General features: G+C 38.3%; 1 protein-coding gene across 1 annotated transcript in view; it reads left to right on the plus strand.

The window, feature by feature from the left end:
* The window catches only part of SGCZ (sarcoglycan zeta), a 404913-nt gene that overhangs the window by 342466 nt on the left and 47889 nt on the right, over nucleotides 1-14558 (plus strand). Inside the window, exon 4 of the mRNA XM_086380721.1 lies at nucleotides 5608-5730. Coding sequence (XP_086236847.1) covers nucleotides 5608-5730 — 123 coding nt within the window. The remainder of the gene's footprint in view (nucleotides 1-5607; nucleotides 5731-14558) is intronic.

Consider the following 14558-nt stretch of genomic DNA (forward strand, 5'->3'; position numbering starts at 1 on the left):
TGTGCTTGAAGAAAACACACCAGAGATAATCAGACATATCCATTTTGATTTTTGCCTTGTTTTCTCTAAATCAGTACTAAATAGTACCAAGAGGCCCCATGGAAATATATTATTTGAGCCCCATTAGAGATTTCTATTGAACATTTTCCAATTCATGTCTTTGACTGATTTAACATAGAAAATGCCAAGTCAGTAGGTAAATTAATGGAGCCGCTCTACTTGTCAGCAAAACATGCCTTTTACTACTGAATATGACTGTCAGAAATATGAATATTTCAAAAAGGGCAGTGGAGCCATCTCTGAGGGAAATAAGATATTAACACTGTTGTTGCTTTGTTTGTTTGCTTTTAAAGAAACTATACAGAATATTAATTGGACTAGAGAAAATATTAGGATATATATTGAACACTTCAATCCTTTAAAGACACCTATTGTTTTTCTTATGTATTTCCTCTTTTTTTCCTGCCAATTTTCTTTTCTTGTGCTTTTTAAAATTGAAGTGTAGCTAATTTACAATATTATGTTAGTTTCAGGCGCACAGCATAGTGTTTCAGTATTTTTGCAAGTTCTATTTCATTAAAGGTTATTACTAGGTAGCGGTATGATTCTCTGTGCTGTGCAGTGTATCCTTGTTGCTTATCTACTTCATGCATAATAGTTTGTATCTCTTAATCCCATACCTCCATCTTGCCTTCATATCTCTCTTCCCTCTGGTAACCACTAATTTGCTTTCTGTATCTATGAGTCTGTTTCTATTTTCTGACATGCATTCCTTTGTTTTATTTTTTAGATTCCACATGTAAATGATATCATACAGTATTTGTCTTTTTCTGTCTTATTTCACTATGCATAATAATTTATAGGTCCATGAGTACCCAGTCCCTTCTCCAGGGGATTCTTCCCACCTAGGTATCAAACCCAGGTCTCCTGCACTGTAGGCAGATTCTTTGCCATCTGAGCCACCAGGGAAGCTCATCTAGGTCCATTCATGTTGTTGCAAATGGCAGAATTTCATTATTTTATGGCTGAGTAATATTCCATATCTTCTTCATCCGATCATTCACTGGTGTACACTTAGGTTGTTCTGTATCTTGACAATTGTAAACAACGTTGCTATGAATATTGGTGTGAACATATCTTTTCAAATTAGTATTTTGGGGATTTGGGGATATGTACCCAGGAACAACCTAAAAGACTTTCAGTGGAAAATGGAAATGCTTAGTCATGTGGCAGTTCGATTTCTTAGTTTTTTGAGAAACTTCTGTACTGTTTTCCACAGTGGCTACACCAATTTACATTTTCACCAACAGTGTGCAGATTACATGCATGCTGCTTTGCTTCAGTTGTGTTCGACTCTTTGTGACCCTATGGACGTAGCCCAACAGGCTCCTCTGTCCATGGGATTCTCCAGGCAAGAATACTGGAGGGAGTTGCCATGCCCTCCTCCAAGGGATCTCCCAACCCAGGGATAGAACTTGGGTCTCTCACGTTTCCTACAATGGCAGGCAGGTTCTTTACCTCCAGAACCACTTGGGAAGCAACACAGATTACCAACAGGCACATGAGAAGATGCTCAGAAGATGCCAGAGCCTTTTCTTGGCTCAGTCTGTGTCACAAGCCAAGGCTGTCACAAGAAACCTGGAGGCTCTAGAGCAGTCCTCTCTGCCCTTTCAGACTTTTCCTTGAGGGCAAACCAGTGAGCACACCCCTTGCCCTCAGCGTCCAGGCCTGCCAAAGCCCTCTTCTCTCCCTCAGTGGTCCTCTAACCAGCTGGTCTTCCCCACAGCAGGTCCCAGGACCCAGGCGCCCAATCAGAGGCTCTTGCCTCTCGCTCCCCAGTGTGTCCACCCCTGTATTCTTCCTTTCCTCTAAGTCATCCCCAGGGAGCACAGGTCCAAATCACATGACCCTTCTTCCCTTGCTTCCTGATTACCTGTAAATTGTCTTGGAGCTTGGTTGTACAGCAGCCCTCCTGCCAGTTTCCAGTTAGTTTTCAGTGAGCAGTTTTCCACATGGAGACACGTTTTTGATGTGTTGGTGGGGGGAGAGGGGCTCCACCTCCTCTCACTCTGCCATCTTGACCAACCCCCATCCTTTCTTATTCTGTGCCTCATTGTTCCTTGTTTGATTTTGAAGTTGCTGACATGAACTTCTCAGAAAAGCCTGGATGTTTTAGTGAGCAAGTTGTTGTTTTGAGATGACTAATAAAATGTAGAATTGCCTGGATAACTCATCTCCCATGATCTACCTGCTAAGGAACCAGAGCTCTTTACCCAGAGACATTCAAATATGTTGCTCTCCTGCATCTTTAAAAGCGTCTTTGATTGAGATAAGATGAAAATGGGTATCACTGCCTCTCTGAACAACTGGATCCTAAGGTGACATAGCTTAGAGAATATGAGATGTAGACTTTTGAATTATCTGAATGACAACACAAAGCATGTAAGGATATAATAAATTCAGTTTCATATAGCCTAATATATTAACTTTAAACATAAACATTCACAACGATGCAGTATGTGTCCAATTACATATATTAACTGCTTTCTATTTGCAGAGAATAAAAGCAATGTATAGAAGCACCCTATATTCAAAGTTATTTTCGGACTTAAAATATTTACTTACTGTCAACGCATTGCTAATTGCTTGTAATTTTGCCTTATGTAATTATACTAATATGCTGAATAAAGTGTAGTCTGATGTATTAATTTGTATATCTATTAGTCAATTGGATGAGTCTGCCTCCATTTATTTATGGCCTAGATGCCTCTCTTCTATTCCAGGTGCACGAATGTTTGCTCATCTCCTTATTTTCTTGTGCTTATTTAAATGTAATGAATTAAGATATCAACTCATTTCACCATATCCAGACACTCAATTCATAAAATATCTCCAATATAACAATATTAAGTATTATGCCAAGAAAAGTCTTCCCGGTGTGTGTGTGTGTATGTGTGTGTGTCTGTAGTATATGTGGATATATGTATACATAAGCACAGTGAACTTACATTTCGATGTCATTAAGGTCAGTGATATATTTTGTGGATCAATTTACCCAGTAATTAAATATATTTGCAGGAAGCAAGGTTTTATGTGTACAGTATCTGTAATATCTTTAGGCAGTTCATATTTAATGCATGCTTCAGTGCCCAGAAGATAGATTGAAACACAGAAGCCTCAAAACCCAGAAATCACTTTTATCAGCACTTCTGGCCTCGAGCATGACTTTTTGAACATCATCCATTTGAGTTATTATGGTTCAAAGATTAAAAGCTCAATACAGGGAAGTTAGACCATGATTAGGAAAAAAAAAAAAAAACAATCAACTGAATACAGGATGCTGAAATAATGTTTACAAGATCAAATGCAAAGACTTTGAACATGAACAAAAGGTGTTCCACAGTTTCTCCAATATTACCATTAAATCCTGTAAGGAAAGTTATTTGCTTAAAAAAAAATAAAAAACAGACTTTAAAATACTGTTCATGCTGTTTTGAACTTGATAGCTTGCATGGTTAGCACAGTTTTTAAGTACTTAGCATTGTTCTGCTTGGAGTTTGTCACACTTTCTTCGTAGACCTGAAAACATGTAAGTAGTTTCGGAATATGAGAAAAGTTTTCTGTTTTCAGAGAAATTATCCCACATGTTATCAGGGTATGTAAATTAATGCCTTCGTTTAATTAAGGGCTCCTAAGAAGCTGTGATGGTGGGAGGTGTAAGTTACTAAAGCCCCCAGACAGGTATTGAGAGTAGTTCTGAGGTGGGATTGAGGACAAGGAAAGGGGAAGAAAGTTCTAAATGCCTACTAGAAGCTAGAGATAATTTTAAATTTGGAGGGTATTTTGAAGTACAAATATAACCTCATGTTTTGAATTCCTGGGGGTCATATAGCTAACAAAACACGATAGTTGATCGTCTTAGTCCATTCAGACTGCTGTAACAAAACACCATACAGTGGGTGGCTTGAACAACAGAATTTTATTTCTCACCGTTCTGGAGGGAAGTCCAAGATTAAAGTGACAACAAACCCAGTGTCTGGTGAGGGGCTGCTTCCTGACTTGCAGACAGCCCACTTCTCCTCGTGTCTTCACGTAGTCGATTACATGCAGGGAGAAAGCAAGCTCACTTGTGTCTTTTGATAAGGGCACCAGCCCTCACACATGAGGGCTCCATTCACATGACCTAATTACCTTCCAAAGATCCCATGTCCTAACACCATCACATTATGAGTTAGGATATCCAGATATGAATTTGGAGAATCCACATTCAGCCCATAGCATAGGTACAGAGAAATGAAAATAGGCACAAAGTGTGCTATGCCCGGGGCCCTGAGTGGACCACATTGTATCTGACAAGAGTTTCTGCTGTAGACAGCAGAGGAGGGATGGTCCAGTTCTTAACAAAAGACGAAGATATAGATGCATATGCCAAATGCATATGCCAAAAGAAATAAATTACTGTTGTGGAAATAGCAATTGCCTACTCCCTGACCAATTTGATTGTCTTGCTGAAGCCATGCTCTCAAATTAATTATGTGTTGTTTTTTTTTTAAATATGGGAGCTGGCTTTGTGGATTGTGGGTGGATTAATATGCCAAATGGTCCAATAAATTGAAAACAGATTTTCCATTACATGATACAATTATATTTATTTAATATTAAATTTTAATAATGAAAATTATTGATTAGACGATACATTGGAGAACATTAAATATATATATGCTATATATATGTGTGTGTATGTATGTGATACACACATACATTTACAATATTGAATCTAAAATGGATTCATATTCAGTTTAGTTCAGTCGCTCAGTCCTGTCTGACTCTTTGCAACCCCATGAATCGCAGCATGCCAGGCCTCCCTATCCATCACCAACTCCCGGAGTTCACTCTGACTCATGTCCATCGAGTCAGTGATGCCATCCAGCCATCTCATCCTCTGTCGTCCCCTTCTCCTCCTGCCCCCAATCCCTCCCAGCATCAGAGTCTTTTCCAATGAGTCAACTCTTCACATGAGGTGGCCAAAGTACTGGAGTTTCAGCTTTAACATCATTCCTTCCAAAGAAATCCCAGGGCTGATCTCCTCAGATTAGGTAGTAATAAAGAGTGAACAAATATCAATATTAGCATCTATGAAATGTTGAATAACTAAAGGTTCACAATTTCCCTGCACTATAGCAAGTATAGACACTATTGTCTACTTGCAAAGAGAAAAATGAGAGTCCTTCTGTCCACAAGTGCCTATGAAGCATCTAGCACATGCCAAGTAAAATGCCAAGTCTGCAGGCAGCCACAAAGAACAGAGCAAACATCGTCTCTCCTTGTGTACATGCAAAGATTTCCCAGCTGGCTAAACCCACAGACGTTGTCAGGCCTATGTCAGGGATGTAGATGTCAAATATGTACCCGACCATCCTGGCCCAGCAATATTCTACCAAATTAGAATCCTGAAAGGATGGTAATTTTAAAATACTAATTTAGGTATAAAACATACTGTAGAGATTAAATAATGTATGTATTTCTCTTCTTTTTCTAAAAAAAAAAATACATGTTTATGGTTTCTTGGATACAAGATTCATTTTTAAACCTTTCCTCTGACCATAGGAGCTGATGCTGTGGAAGCTCAGTGTAAAAGATTTGAAGTGAGAGCGAGTGAAGATGGCAGGGTGCTGTTTTCTGCAGATGAAGATGAGATTACCATTGGGGCTGAAAAGCTGAAAGTTACAGGTACTGTAGATGGAGGTCTTGGAACATTGTTTACTTCCTGAAAGAATATGCAACTGAACAGGAAATGACTTTTTAATATCTGTGGTTCATATGCCAGAAATTGAGTCTCACATAATATCATGGGATAACATCATTTGATTTTCCAATAGTAATCAAACAGAAAGCCCTAGGTTGAGGTTGCAGAAAAGACTATAAATATATTAGCCTTAGTGATATAAAAGCAAAGCTGCATGTCTCAGGCAGGGTTAGAGGGAGGAAATTGAGTATGGATGGTGGAAGATAAGGTGGGGTGCAAAGACTCAAGGTGATAGATAACTATAATCTAGAGGTATTATTTAAAAGTAAAAGATATGCAAAAGAAGATCTAAAATGTAAATATCAACTGAAGTAGAGGGAAAGGTTATAAATAAACTAAATTCTTGTTCTTTAGAGCTCATAATTGTCTTCCAAAGCATATAAATCAAGAAATAGTGCTAATCACCTATTATGGAGACATAATTAAAGTCATTATTCTAATATTAGGGCCATTAGTGTCAACCACCAGCTGAAATGAAAAAGTAAAAGCAAAAAACAAGAAAGCAGAAATTGAAATGCAGGATTGGGAATAGGGGAGAATTTTATTAAGACTATTTTAAGCAGTTTAAGAACAATATCTTTTGAATTATCTGAGTTATAACCACAATACATGTTATTTTGCTAAAATATTTTTAAAATACTCAAGGAGGCCTGTATTTAAAAAATGAAATATGTGTAGCTTAGCATTTCCCAAATTTGAGTTTGGGGACAGTTCACGGGATACCTGTAATATCTATTTAGGTAAATGGAGACTGTAGGCCATTGAGAGCAGTTTACATGGTAAATAAATGACCTCAGCTCTTGGGCTGTTTGGGTTTAATCCTGCTTCTACCACTCAGTATTTTGAGTAAATTCTATGCTGTCTATTTTTCTTAAATCTAAATGATTGAAATGATAATGCCATTAGTGCTCAAATTATGTGTGTGTGTGTGTGTGCACGTGCCTATGTATGCATGTGTGTGTTTAGAATGTCTTGGACACATAATGAAGACACTTGTGAAGGTTAGCCTTCTATTTTTATTAATAATGATAATATTGCCAATATCCCAGATAGGAGGGCTTGTGTGGATTTCAAGAAAGATGCACAAGTAGATGGCAATTAAATTCAGCAAGGATCGCAAAATGGGGATCCTCACTGGGCATCTCTGGTCTGGCTCACAATCTACTACCACCAGACTCACTGTCCCCCAGGGCCTCCTTTCTTTCTTCTGTGAGTTTATTGAGTAGCTGGAGTGTGCACGACTGGGCTGGTGTTTGGACTGGTCTTCATGACTGCCTGTCAGCCTCATTCTCTTTCTAAAAACTCCTTGGAAGGTCAGAGAAGAAATCATGCATATGAGGTAAACACTGGCTTTCCTAAGTCCTGAGTTGACAGGGAACCCAAAACCTTTTTTATTAAGTTAAAAAGCATGAGGATTTGGGTTGACAAAGGGCATAGACGAATCAGAAAGGTCATTGACTATAGGGCCCTTGGTGATAATATTTGAGCTGCTAGTTGACGGGCAAGTCAGGAACCAGGGTAGAAATGCACTTAGGAGGATTAGGCATTTGTGATTTAAATATTTAACAATTTTTGCATGTTGGTAGTACCTGCCAGTTATCAGCTTTGATATCAATGTAATCCTCATAGCTCTTAGGATATTACACTTATCCAAAGATTATTTCATCCATGTTCAAGAATTCACATTGAGTACTTTGTATTCATAAGTAAAGGGAAATTCTAGAGCACTTAGCAGTGTTTATGAGCTCACAGAATTCTTTTTCTGATCTTTATATTACCTTGATTTTCCTCATAACTGTTGCAGTGAAATACTTTCTTCACAAAATTAGACCCATGACCTGGTTTTGTTTTAATTTTTCTTTGAGGTAAGTAAGTACTCACCATATTTCCTCTTTTTCTTGGTAGCCTGGCAGCCACCCTTGAACTGTGAATTGGGCTCTTAAGTCAGAAGAGAGTGTTCTCTGAACTCCTTTTCTCTGCTTTTTACGTAACTGTGTTTGGCGGCATCTCTGCTGACCTAGTCACTTTCTCTCTTTCCTCTCCGTGTGCATGTGTGTGAATGTGTGTGTGATGGAGGCGTGGTACACTCTGTCATGTCTACATGGTTAGATACATGTAGCTCACTCTAGCTTTCTTTTTCCATTTTTCCCTGTCTCAAATGTATACACACAGCTTTGAGTTTTTTCTTTGATAACTCTCTTGATCTATATTATCACAAAAATTGATTAATCAGTTTTATAATATATTGATGTATCATATAACTCCAGAAGATGTTAAAAAAGTAATTTGATTTTGAGGTCATAATTATAGAATCCAGGCAGACTTTTGTAAAGGATGGCGGTTTAACGCAGGAGGGAAGAATGAAAGCATTTGTAATAAGTAACCCTGGCTTTTCAACCATTGTAGATATTCAAGGGACTCCACATCATTCAAAACTCAGTGCTAAGTTGGGGAGTACTTTAACATGATTAGAATCTCTCCCAGAACCTAGCCACATTCCTGTTCCTTACGGAAGAGCCCAGATACATCCACAGACACAGATACAAACATACACATACCTGGGTGCATTCTCAAATTCCTGCAGAGTCCTTTACTCCATTACCAGAATACCGCAGATGAACTTTATAATGGCTTTCTTTCTTCCTGTGATACTTCTAAAATAAAGGAAGATAAAGTTATCAAAGGCAAATATGACTGAGAATTTCCCGTGCTTAGAGGAGAAGACTGTGCATAGCATAGCATGCAGTTTAAGGGCACCGGGATTGATTAGTAGCCTCATATGTACTTTAAAGCAGTGCTTGAATATTTAACAAATAATACTACAAAGAATCAGTGACTCCAGGGTATTTCATATAAATTAGGTAGTGGTGCTGACAAGACTTCAAAGTTGTGTGTGGCAAGAGATCTGTGTGAGGTTGATTCGAGAATTTTAAATTTGAGACAAGAAATTTTTCTATTTAAGCGATATCCGTGGGGATTAAAATGGATCCTTTCTAGTTTACATTTTAAGAAAAATGGTGTTTCATACATGGACTTCTCTTTCAGGGCAACAGAAGTAGATGAATTTATTTAGACAATAAGTGTGTCTATACTCCTGAGACAAAATCAGTTGTGACTATATATATTTGCAAATCTAGTGTAGTTCAGGATATTTAAATTTCCTCTATTGAAACATAGCAGGGATGTCCTCGAGGCATTTAAATACTTGTAGTGTGCAGGAGAGTAGAACTGAAGTGGCAAAACAGCTCCCTGAACACCACCACCCCTCATTACCCCATCAGCTTGATCAGTAATCAATCACATGCTTTCAACTTGTAATTTTTTTACTCTTGATATAGCTTCGCTTGCTCAATAATACTTTGCTTAAATTTTAATTTGAATATACTTATGTGACCTTAACATGCCACCTCTATATCATTGAATATATGGGCGTTTCACACATTTGGCTCATATACGCATACTTGAACAATTTTATTTTCCTTTGTATTTGTATTCCCTAATATTGATCAAAGATATTACTTAATGCAATTATCTTTTGAGGCCAGGTCAGTAAATAAAAGATATAAACTTTTACACTCAGAAGACTCTTAAATTTAGGGCTTTCAGGCAGAACCAGTCGACTGTAATTTGTTCTTTCACTTGAATTCCAAGTAGCACATTAACTTAGAAAACAAAGTGCAACTCATTTGACTTTATAAAGTGAAAGACTTTAGCCCTATGGGATACTTTCATGTTAAATTAAAAGCCATTAGGTGGAGTTAGATCTCTCCATTTTGCCTTTGAGAGAAAAGTGAAAAATAGCTCAATGTATGAGAAGAAAGGATCTCTTTTTTTAATCAGAAATTAAAACTGGCAATCTGAAAGAATAGTGCATCCAAATCCTGTATTCACCCTGTGCCCTCAGGCTTGCTTGAAAGCCAAGAGTGTCATTCTCTTGTCTCCACTCTAATTGAATGATTGGAAAGATAGAAAGGTCCCAATGCTTGTTTGACAACAGAAGAAAGGATTTTCCAAAGAGCTGTCTTTTATTAATAAATTAAACACTATGTTTCTGGGCTGGAATCAATATTCTCTGGTTTGTTTTTATTAGTTGGTCTTCACATCCTTGCTCTTGTCTGTTAACTCAGGACAGGTTGTGATGAGGTCAGCTTTGGAATCAACCTTTCTCTTACATAGGGCCATTGTTCCTCTGGGCTGTCCAAATGCCAAGAGCCTGGTGGCATGCAGCCTGCAGTATAGAGCTGCTAGGTCTGAACAGCACCTGAAAAAAATATGATCAGATCAGCTGCTGAGGATTCTAAGGTGCAGTCATTTCATTTTCTTTAGTGTAATATTTTAAGTCTGTAGTTAGTTTAGTCGCTAAGTCGTGTCCAACTCTTGCAACCCCATGGACTGTAGCCCACCAGGCTCCTCTGTCCATGGGATTTTCCAGGCAAGAATACTGGAGTGGATTGCCATTTCCTTCTCCAGAGGATTTTCCCGACCCAGGAAGTGAACCCAGGTCTCCTGCATTGCAGGCAAATTCTTTACCGACTGAGCTATGAGGGAGGAAAATCACTCAATTTTCTAGCTGTTTTTTTTTTTTTTTTTTATTAGCCTTCTCCTCCACCACCTCCTCTTCTTCTTGCTCTTCTCCCCACCAGCCCCCAACCAACCACTCCATCCTCCCCCACGCCCCGTGAGCTGAGGAAATGCTTCAGCAGCAAGTCTGCATGGTTATGGCCTCTAGTTGTTTTTTAAACTTAGTGAGGATAAAGCTTTTGGAGATGCTAAAGAGGAGTACCACTCTGACTCCCAGATTTCCAGGTGAAAACGGATTGGTTTTGAAAGGTATAAATAATGAACTATGTTGTTATTCAGTCACTTAGTCATGTCCAACTCTCTGCGACCCCACACAAAGCCTGCACCACACCAGGTTCCCTGTTCTTCACTACCTCCCGGAGCTTGACTCATGTCCATTGAGTCAGTGATGCCATCTAATCATCTCATCCTGTCACCCTTTTCTCCTCCTACCTTCAGTCTTTCCCAGCATCAGGTTTTTTCCCATGAGTTGGCTTTTCCTATCAGATGGTGAAAGTATTGGAGCTTCAGCATCAGTCCTTCCAATGAATATTCAGGCCTTTCAAGAACTGAATATTCAAATGAATTATGCCATCTTCAAGAAAATAGCTGCTTCCTCTGAGCACCTTACTAACAATCTTCTCCATGATTTATTTCTCCGAGCCCTGACTCAAATGTTTCCTATTTTTGTTAAAGTAAAACTTCCTACACTTGGTATAATAGAAATATGAGGAAATTCATGAAAGTTTCCAAACTTGCTGGCATATTGAGTGCAGCACTTTCACAGAATCATCTTAGGATTTGAAATAGCTCAACTGAAATTCCATCACCTCCAATAGCTTTGTTCATAGTGAGGCTTCCTAAGGTCACTTGACTTCACATTCCAGGATGTCTGGCTCTAGGTGGGTGATCACACCATTGTGGTTATCTGGGTCATGAAGATCTTTTTTGTATAGTTCTTCTGCATATTCTTGCCACCTCTTCTTAACATCTTCTGCATCTATTAGGTCCGTACCATTTCTGTCCTTTATTGTGCCTGTCTGAACATGAAATATTCCCTTAGTAGCTCTAATTTTCTTGATGAGATCTCTAGTCTTTCCCATTCTATTGTTTTCCTCTATTTCTTTCCATTAATCACTGAAGAAGGCTTATTTCTCCTTACTATTCTTTGGAAAGCTGCATTCAGATGGGTGTATCTTTCCTTTTCTCCTTTGCCTTTCACTTATTTTCTCAGCTATTTGCAAGGCCTTCTCAGAAAACCATTTTGCCTTTTTGCATTTCTTTTTCTTGGGGATGGTCTTGATCACTGCCTCCTGTATAATGTCACTAAACTCCATCCAAAGTTCTTCAGGGACTCTGTCTATCAGATCTAATCCCTTGAATCTATTTGTCATTTCCACTGTATAATCATAAGGGATTTGATTTAGGTCATATCTGAATGATCTAGTGATCTTCCATACTTTCTTCAATTTAAGTCTGAATTTGGCAATAAGGAGTTCATGATCTGAGCCACAGTCAGCTCCTGGTCTTGTTTTTCCTGACTGCATATAGCTTCTCCATCTTGGGCTGCAAAGAATATAATCAATCTGATTTCAGTTTTGACCATCTGGTGGTGTCCATGTGTAGAGTCTTCTCTTATGTTGTTGGAAGAGGGTGTTTGCTAGACCAATGTGTTCTCTTGGCAAAACTGTTAGCATTTGCCCTGCTTCTATTTGTACTTCAAAGCCAAATTTGCCTGTTACTCCTGGTAGCTCTTAACTTCATACTTTTGCATTCCAGTCTCCTATAATGAAAAGGACATCTTTTGGGGGTGTTAATTCTAGAAGATCTTGTAGGTCTTCATAGAATCGTTCAGCTTCTTCAGCTTTACTGGTTGGATATGGCTTTAGTATAATGGTAAATCTTGGAGAGTCTAGACATATCAATGACTATGTGGTCCCTTAGACTATTCCTCTTAAATATCAATTGCTGAATTGATAAAACATGAAGTAAGGTTTTAGAGTAGTTGGATTGCTAACAGTGGAAGACTGTAGCCCCTGCTGAGTGAGAGAAGCACAGGCCTTCTGTATTATTGATTGAAAAGAATCCTGCAGTTTGAGTCCATTCCATTTATCCTTTTGTTTTCTTTATCAGTGGATGTGTCAAACTTCTGGTTACTTTACTCTGTATGATACATCATTTCATCACTGAAATAGGGTCTCAACCCTGATTTCACTGACCTGATTAGATAACTCCAGTTATTTTAACCCTTCCATTCATGCTCTGAGTTAATCACTTTTTTTGACAAAATCAAAATGTGCTCAAGAACACCTTTTGAATAGGCTTAAGTGTCAAGGTAGTAGTGCTCAGGTAGAAACCCCAAAATTCTGACTATAGGAGGAAAATTCCCAACTGAACACTAACTGTAAACTTTTGTTTTGAAAAAAAAAAAAAATTAAAAAGTTTACATGTGTTTGTAAGAAATGATACAGTGAGATTCCATGCAACATTAACCCAGTTTCTCACCATGGTGACATATTCCAAACTATAGTATAACATCCCAAAAAGGATATTGAGATTGATACAGTTAAGACACAGGCATTTCCACCACCGCAGGGATCCCATGTTGCCCTATGGGGACCACAACTACCCTCATCTTAACTCCTGTCGATTGTATATCTGTTCTTCACTTCTATAATTTTCTCAGGTTAAGAATGGTTTACATATAAAATCATGCTATAGTGGCCTTTGAGGATTTTTTATTTTCAATCAGTACAATTCCCTGGAGATTCTTTTGTTTTATTGTATATATCAATAGTTTCTTCTTTTTATTATTGGAGAAGGAAATGCAACCCACTCCAGTGTTGTTGCCTGGAGAATCCCAAGGACGGGGGAGCCTGGTGGGCTGCTGTCTATGGGGTCACACAGAGTCGGACACGACTGAAGCGACTTAGCAGCAGCAGCAGCAGCAGCAGCAGTATCCCATGGCGGAGAAGGCAATGGCACCCCACTCCAGTACTCTTGCCTGGAAAATCCCATGGACGGAGGAGCCTGGTGGGGTGCAATCCATGGGGTCACTAAGAGTCAGACACGACTTCACTTTCACTTTTCACTTTCATGCATTGGAGAAGGAAATGGCAACCCACTCCAGTGTTCTTGCCTGGAGAATCCCAGGGACGGGGGAGTCTGGTGGGCTGCCGTCTATGGGGTCGCACAGAGTCGGACACGACTGAAGCGACTTAGCAGCAGCAGTATCCCATGGTATGAATATGAAAGTGAAAGTGTCAATCACTCAGTCAAGTCCAACTGTTTGTGACTGCATGGACTGTACCCCGCCAGGCTCCTCTGTCCGTGGGATTCTCCAGGCAAGAATACTGGAGTGGATTGCCATTCCCTTCTCCAGGCGATCTTCCCAACCCAGGGATTGAACCTGGGTCTCCCATATTGTAGGCAGATTATTTACCATCTGAGCCACAGGGAAGCCCCTAGTATGAATATACTACAATGCATTTAACCATATATCTGAGTTGTTTAGGTGTTAGAACTACTATGAACATTTGTGTACATGTTTTGTTATAAACATAAGTTTCATTCATCTAGGATAAATATTCTGAAATATATATATGTAAAGGCAGAGGCCCTAGAAGATAGAGAATTTAGAAACAAACATTTTAGAATATTTATTTCTATGCCTTAAAAAAAGAAAAACTTCCTTAGATTTTGATAGGAATAAACCAACACATGAATTTTAGAGTTGACATCTTTGCTATATCAATTATTCTGGCTCATGAAATAATGTATCTTCATTTATTTAGCCTTTCTTTGACATTTTTCATGAACATTTTGTCACTTCCAGCATACATATCCTGTCTATGTTTTCATGTTTTAATTTTCTTTGAAGCAATTATAATTGGTACAGAATTCATCACTTTTGATTCTATACATTTATTTTAATATATAAAATTTAATTGATTTTTTCATGTATTATCTTGTATCTTTTTATCCTGTGACTTTAGTGAACTTAGTAGAGTGAACTTAGTAGTTATAGCAATTTTTTGCAGACTTCAGAGACTTTTCTATGTAGATAATCATCTCTTATGCAAATAAAGACAATTTTATCTTTTCCTTTTTAATCCATATGTCATTTATTTTTTTTTCTTTTCTCATTATAGTTACTACAAATTTAAGTTCTATTTGGATAAGAATTATGCAA

Source organism: Bos grunniens, chromosome 27, assembly GCF_055505025.1.
Source record: "Bos grunniens cultivar Pamir isolate PY7600 chromosome 27, Bosgru_T2T1.0, whole genome shotgun sequence".
NCBI lineage: Eukaryota > Metazoa > Chordata > Mammalia > Artiodactyla > Bovidae > Bos > Bos grunniens.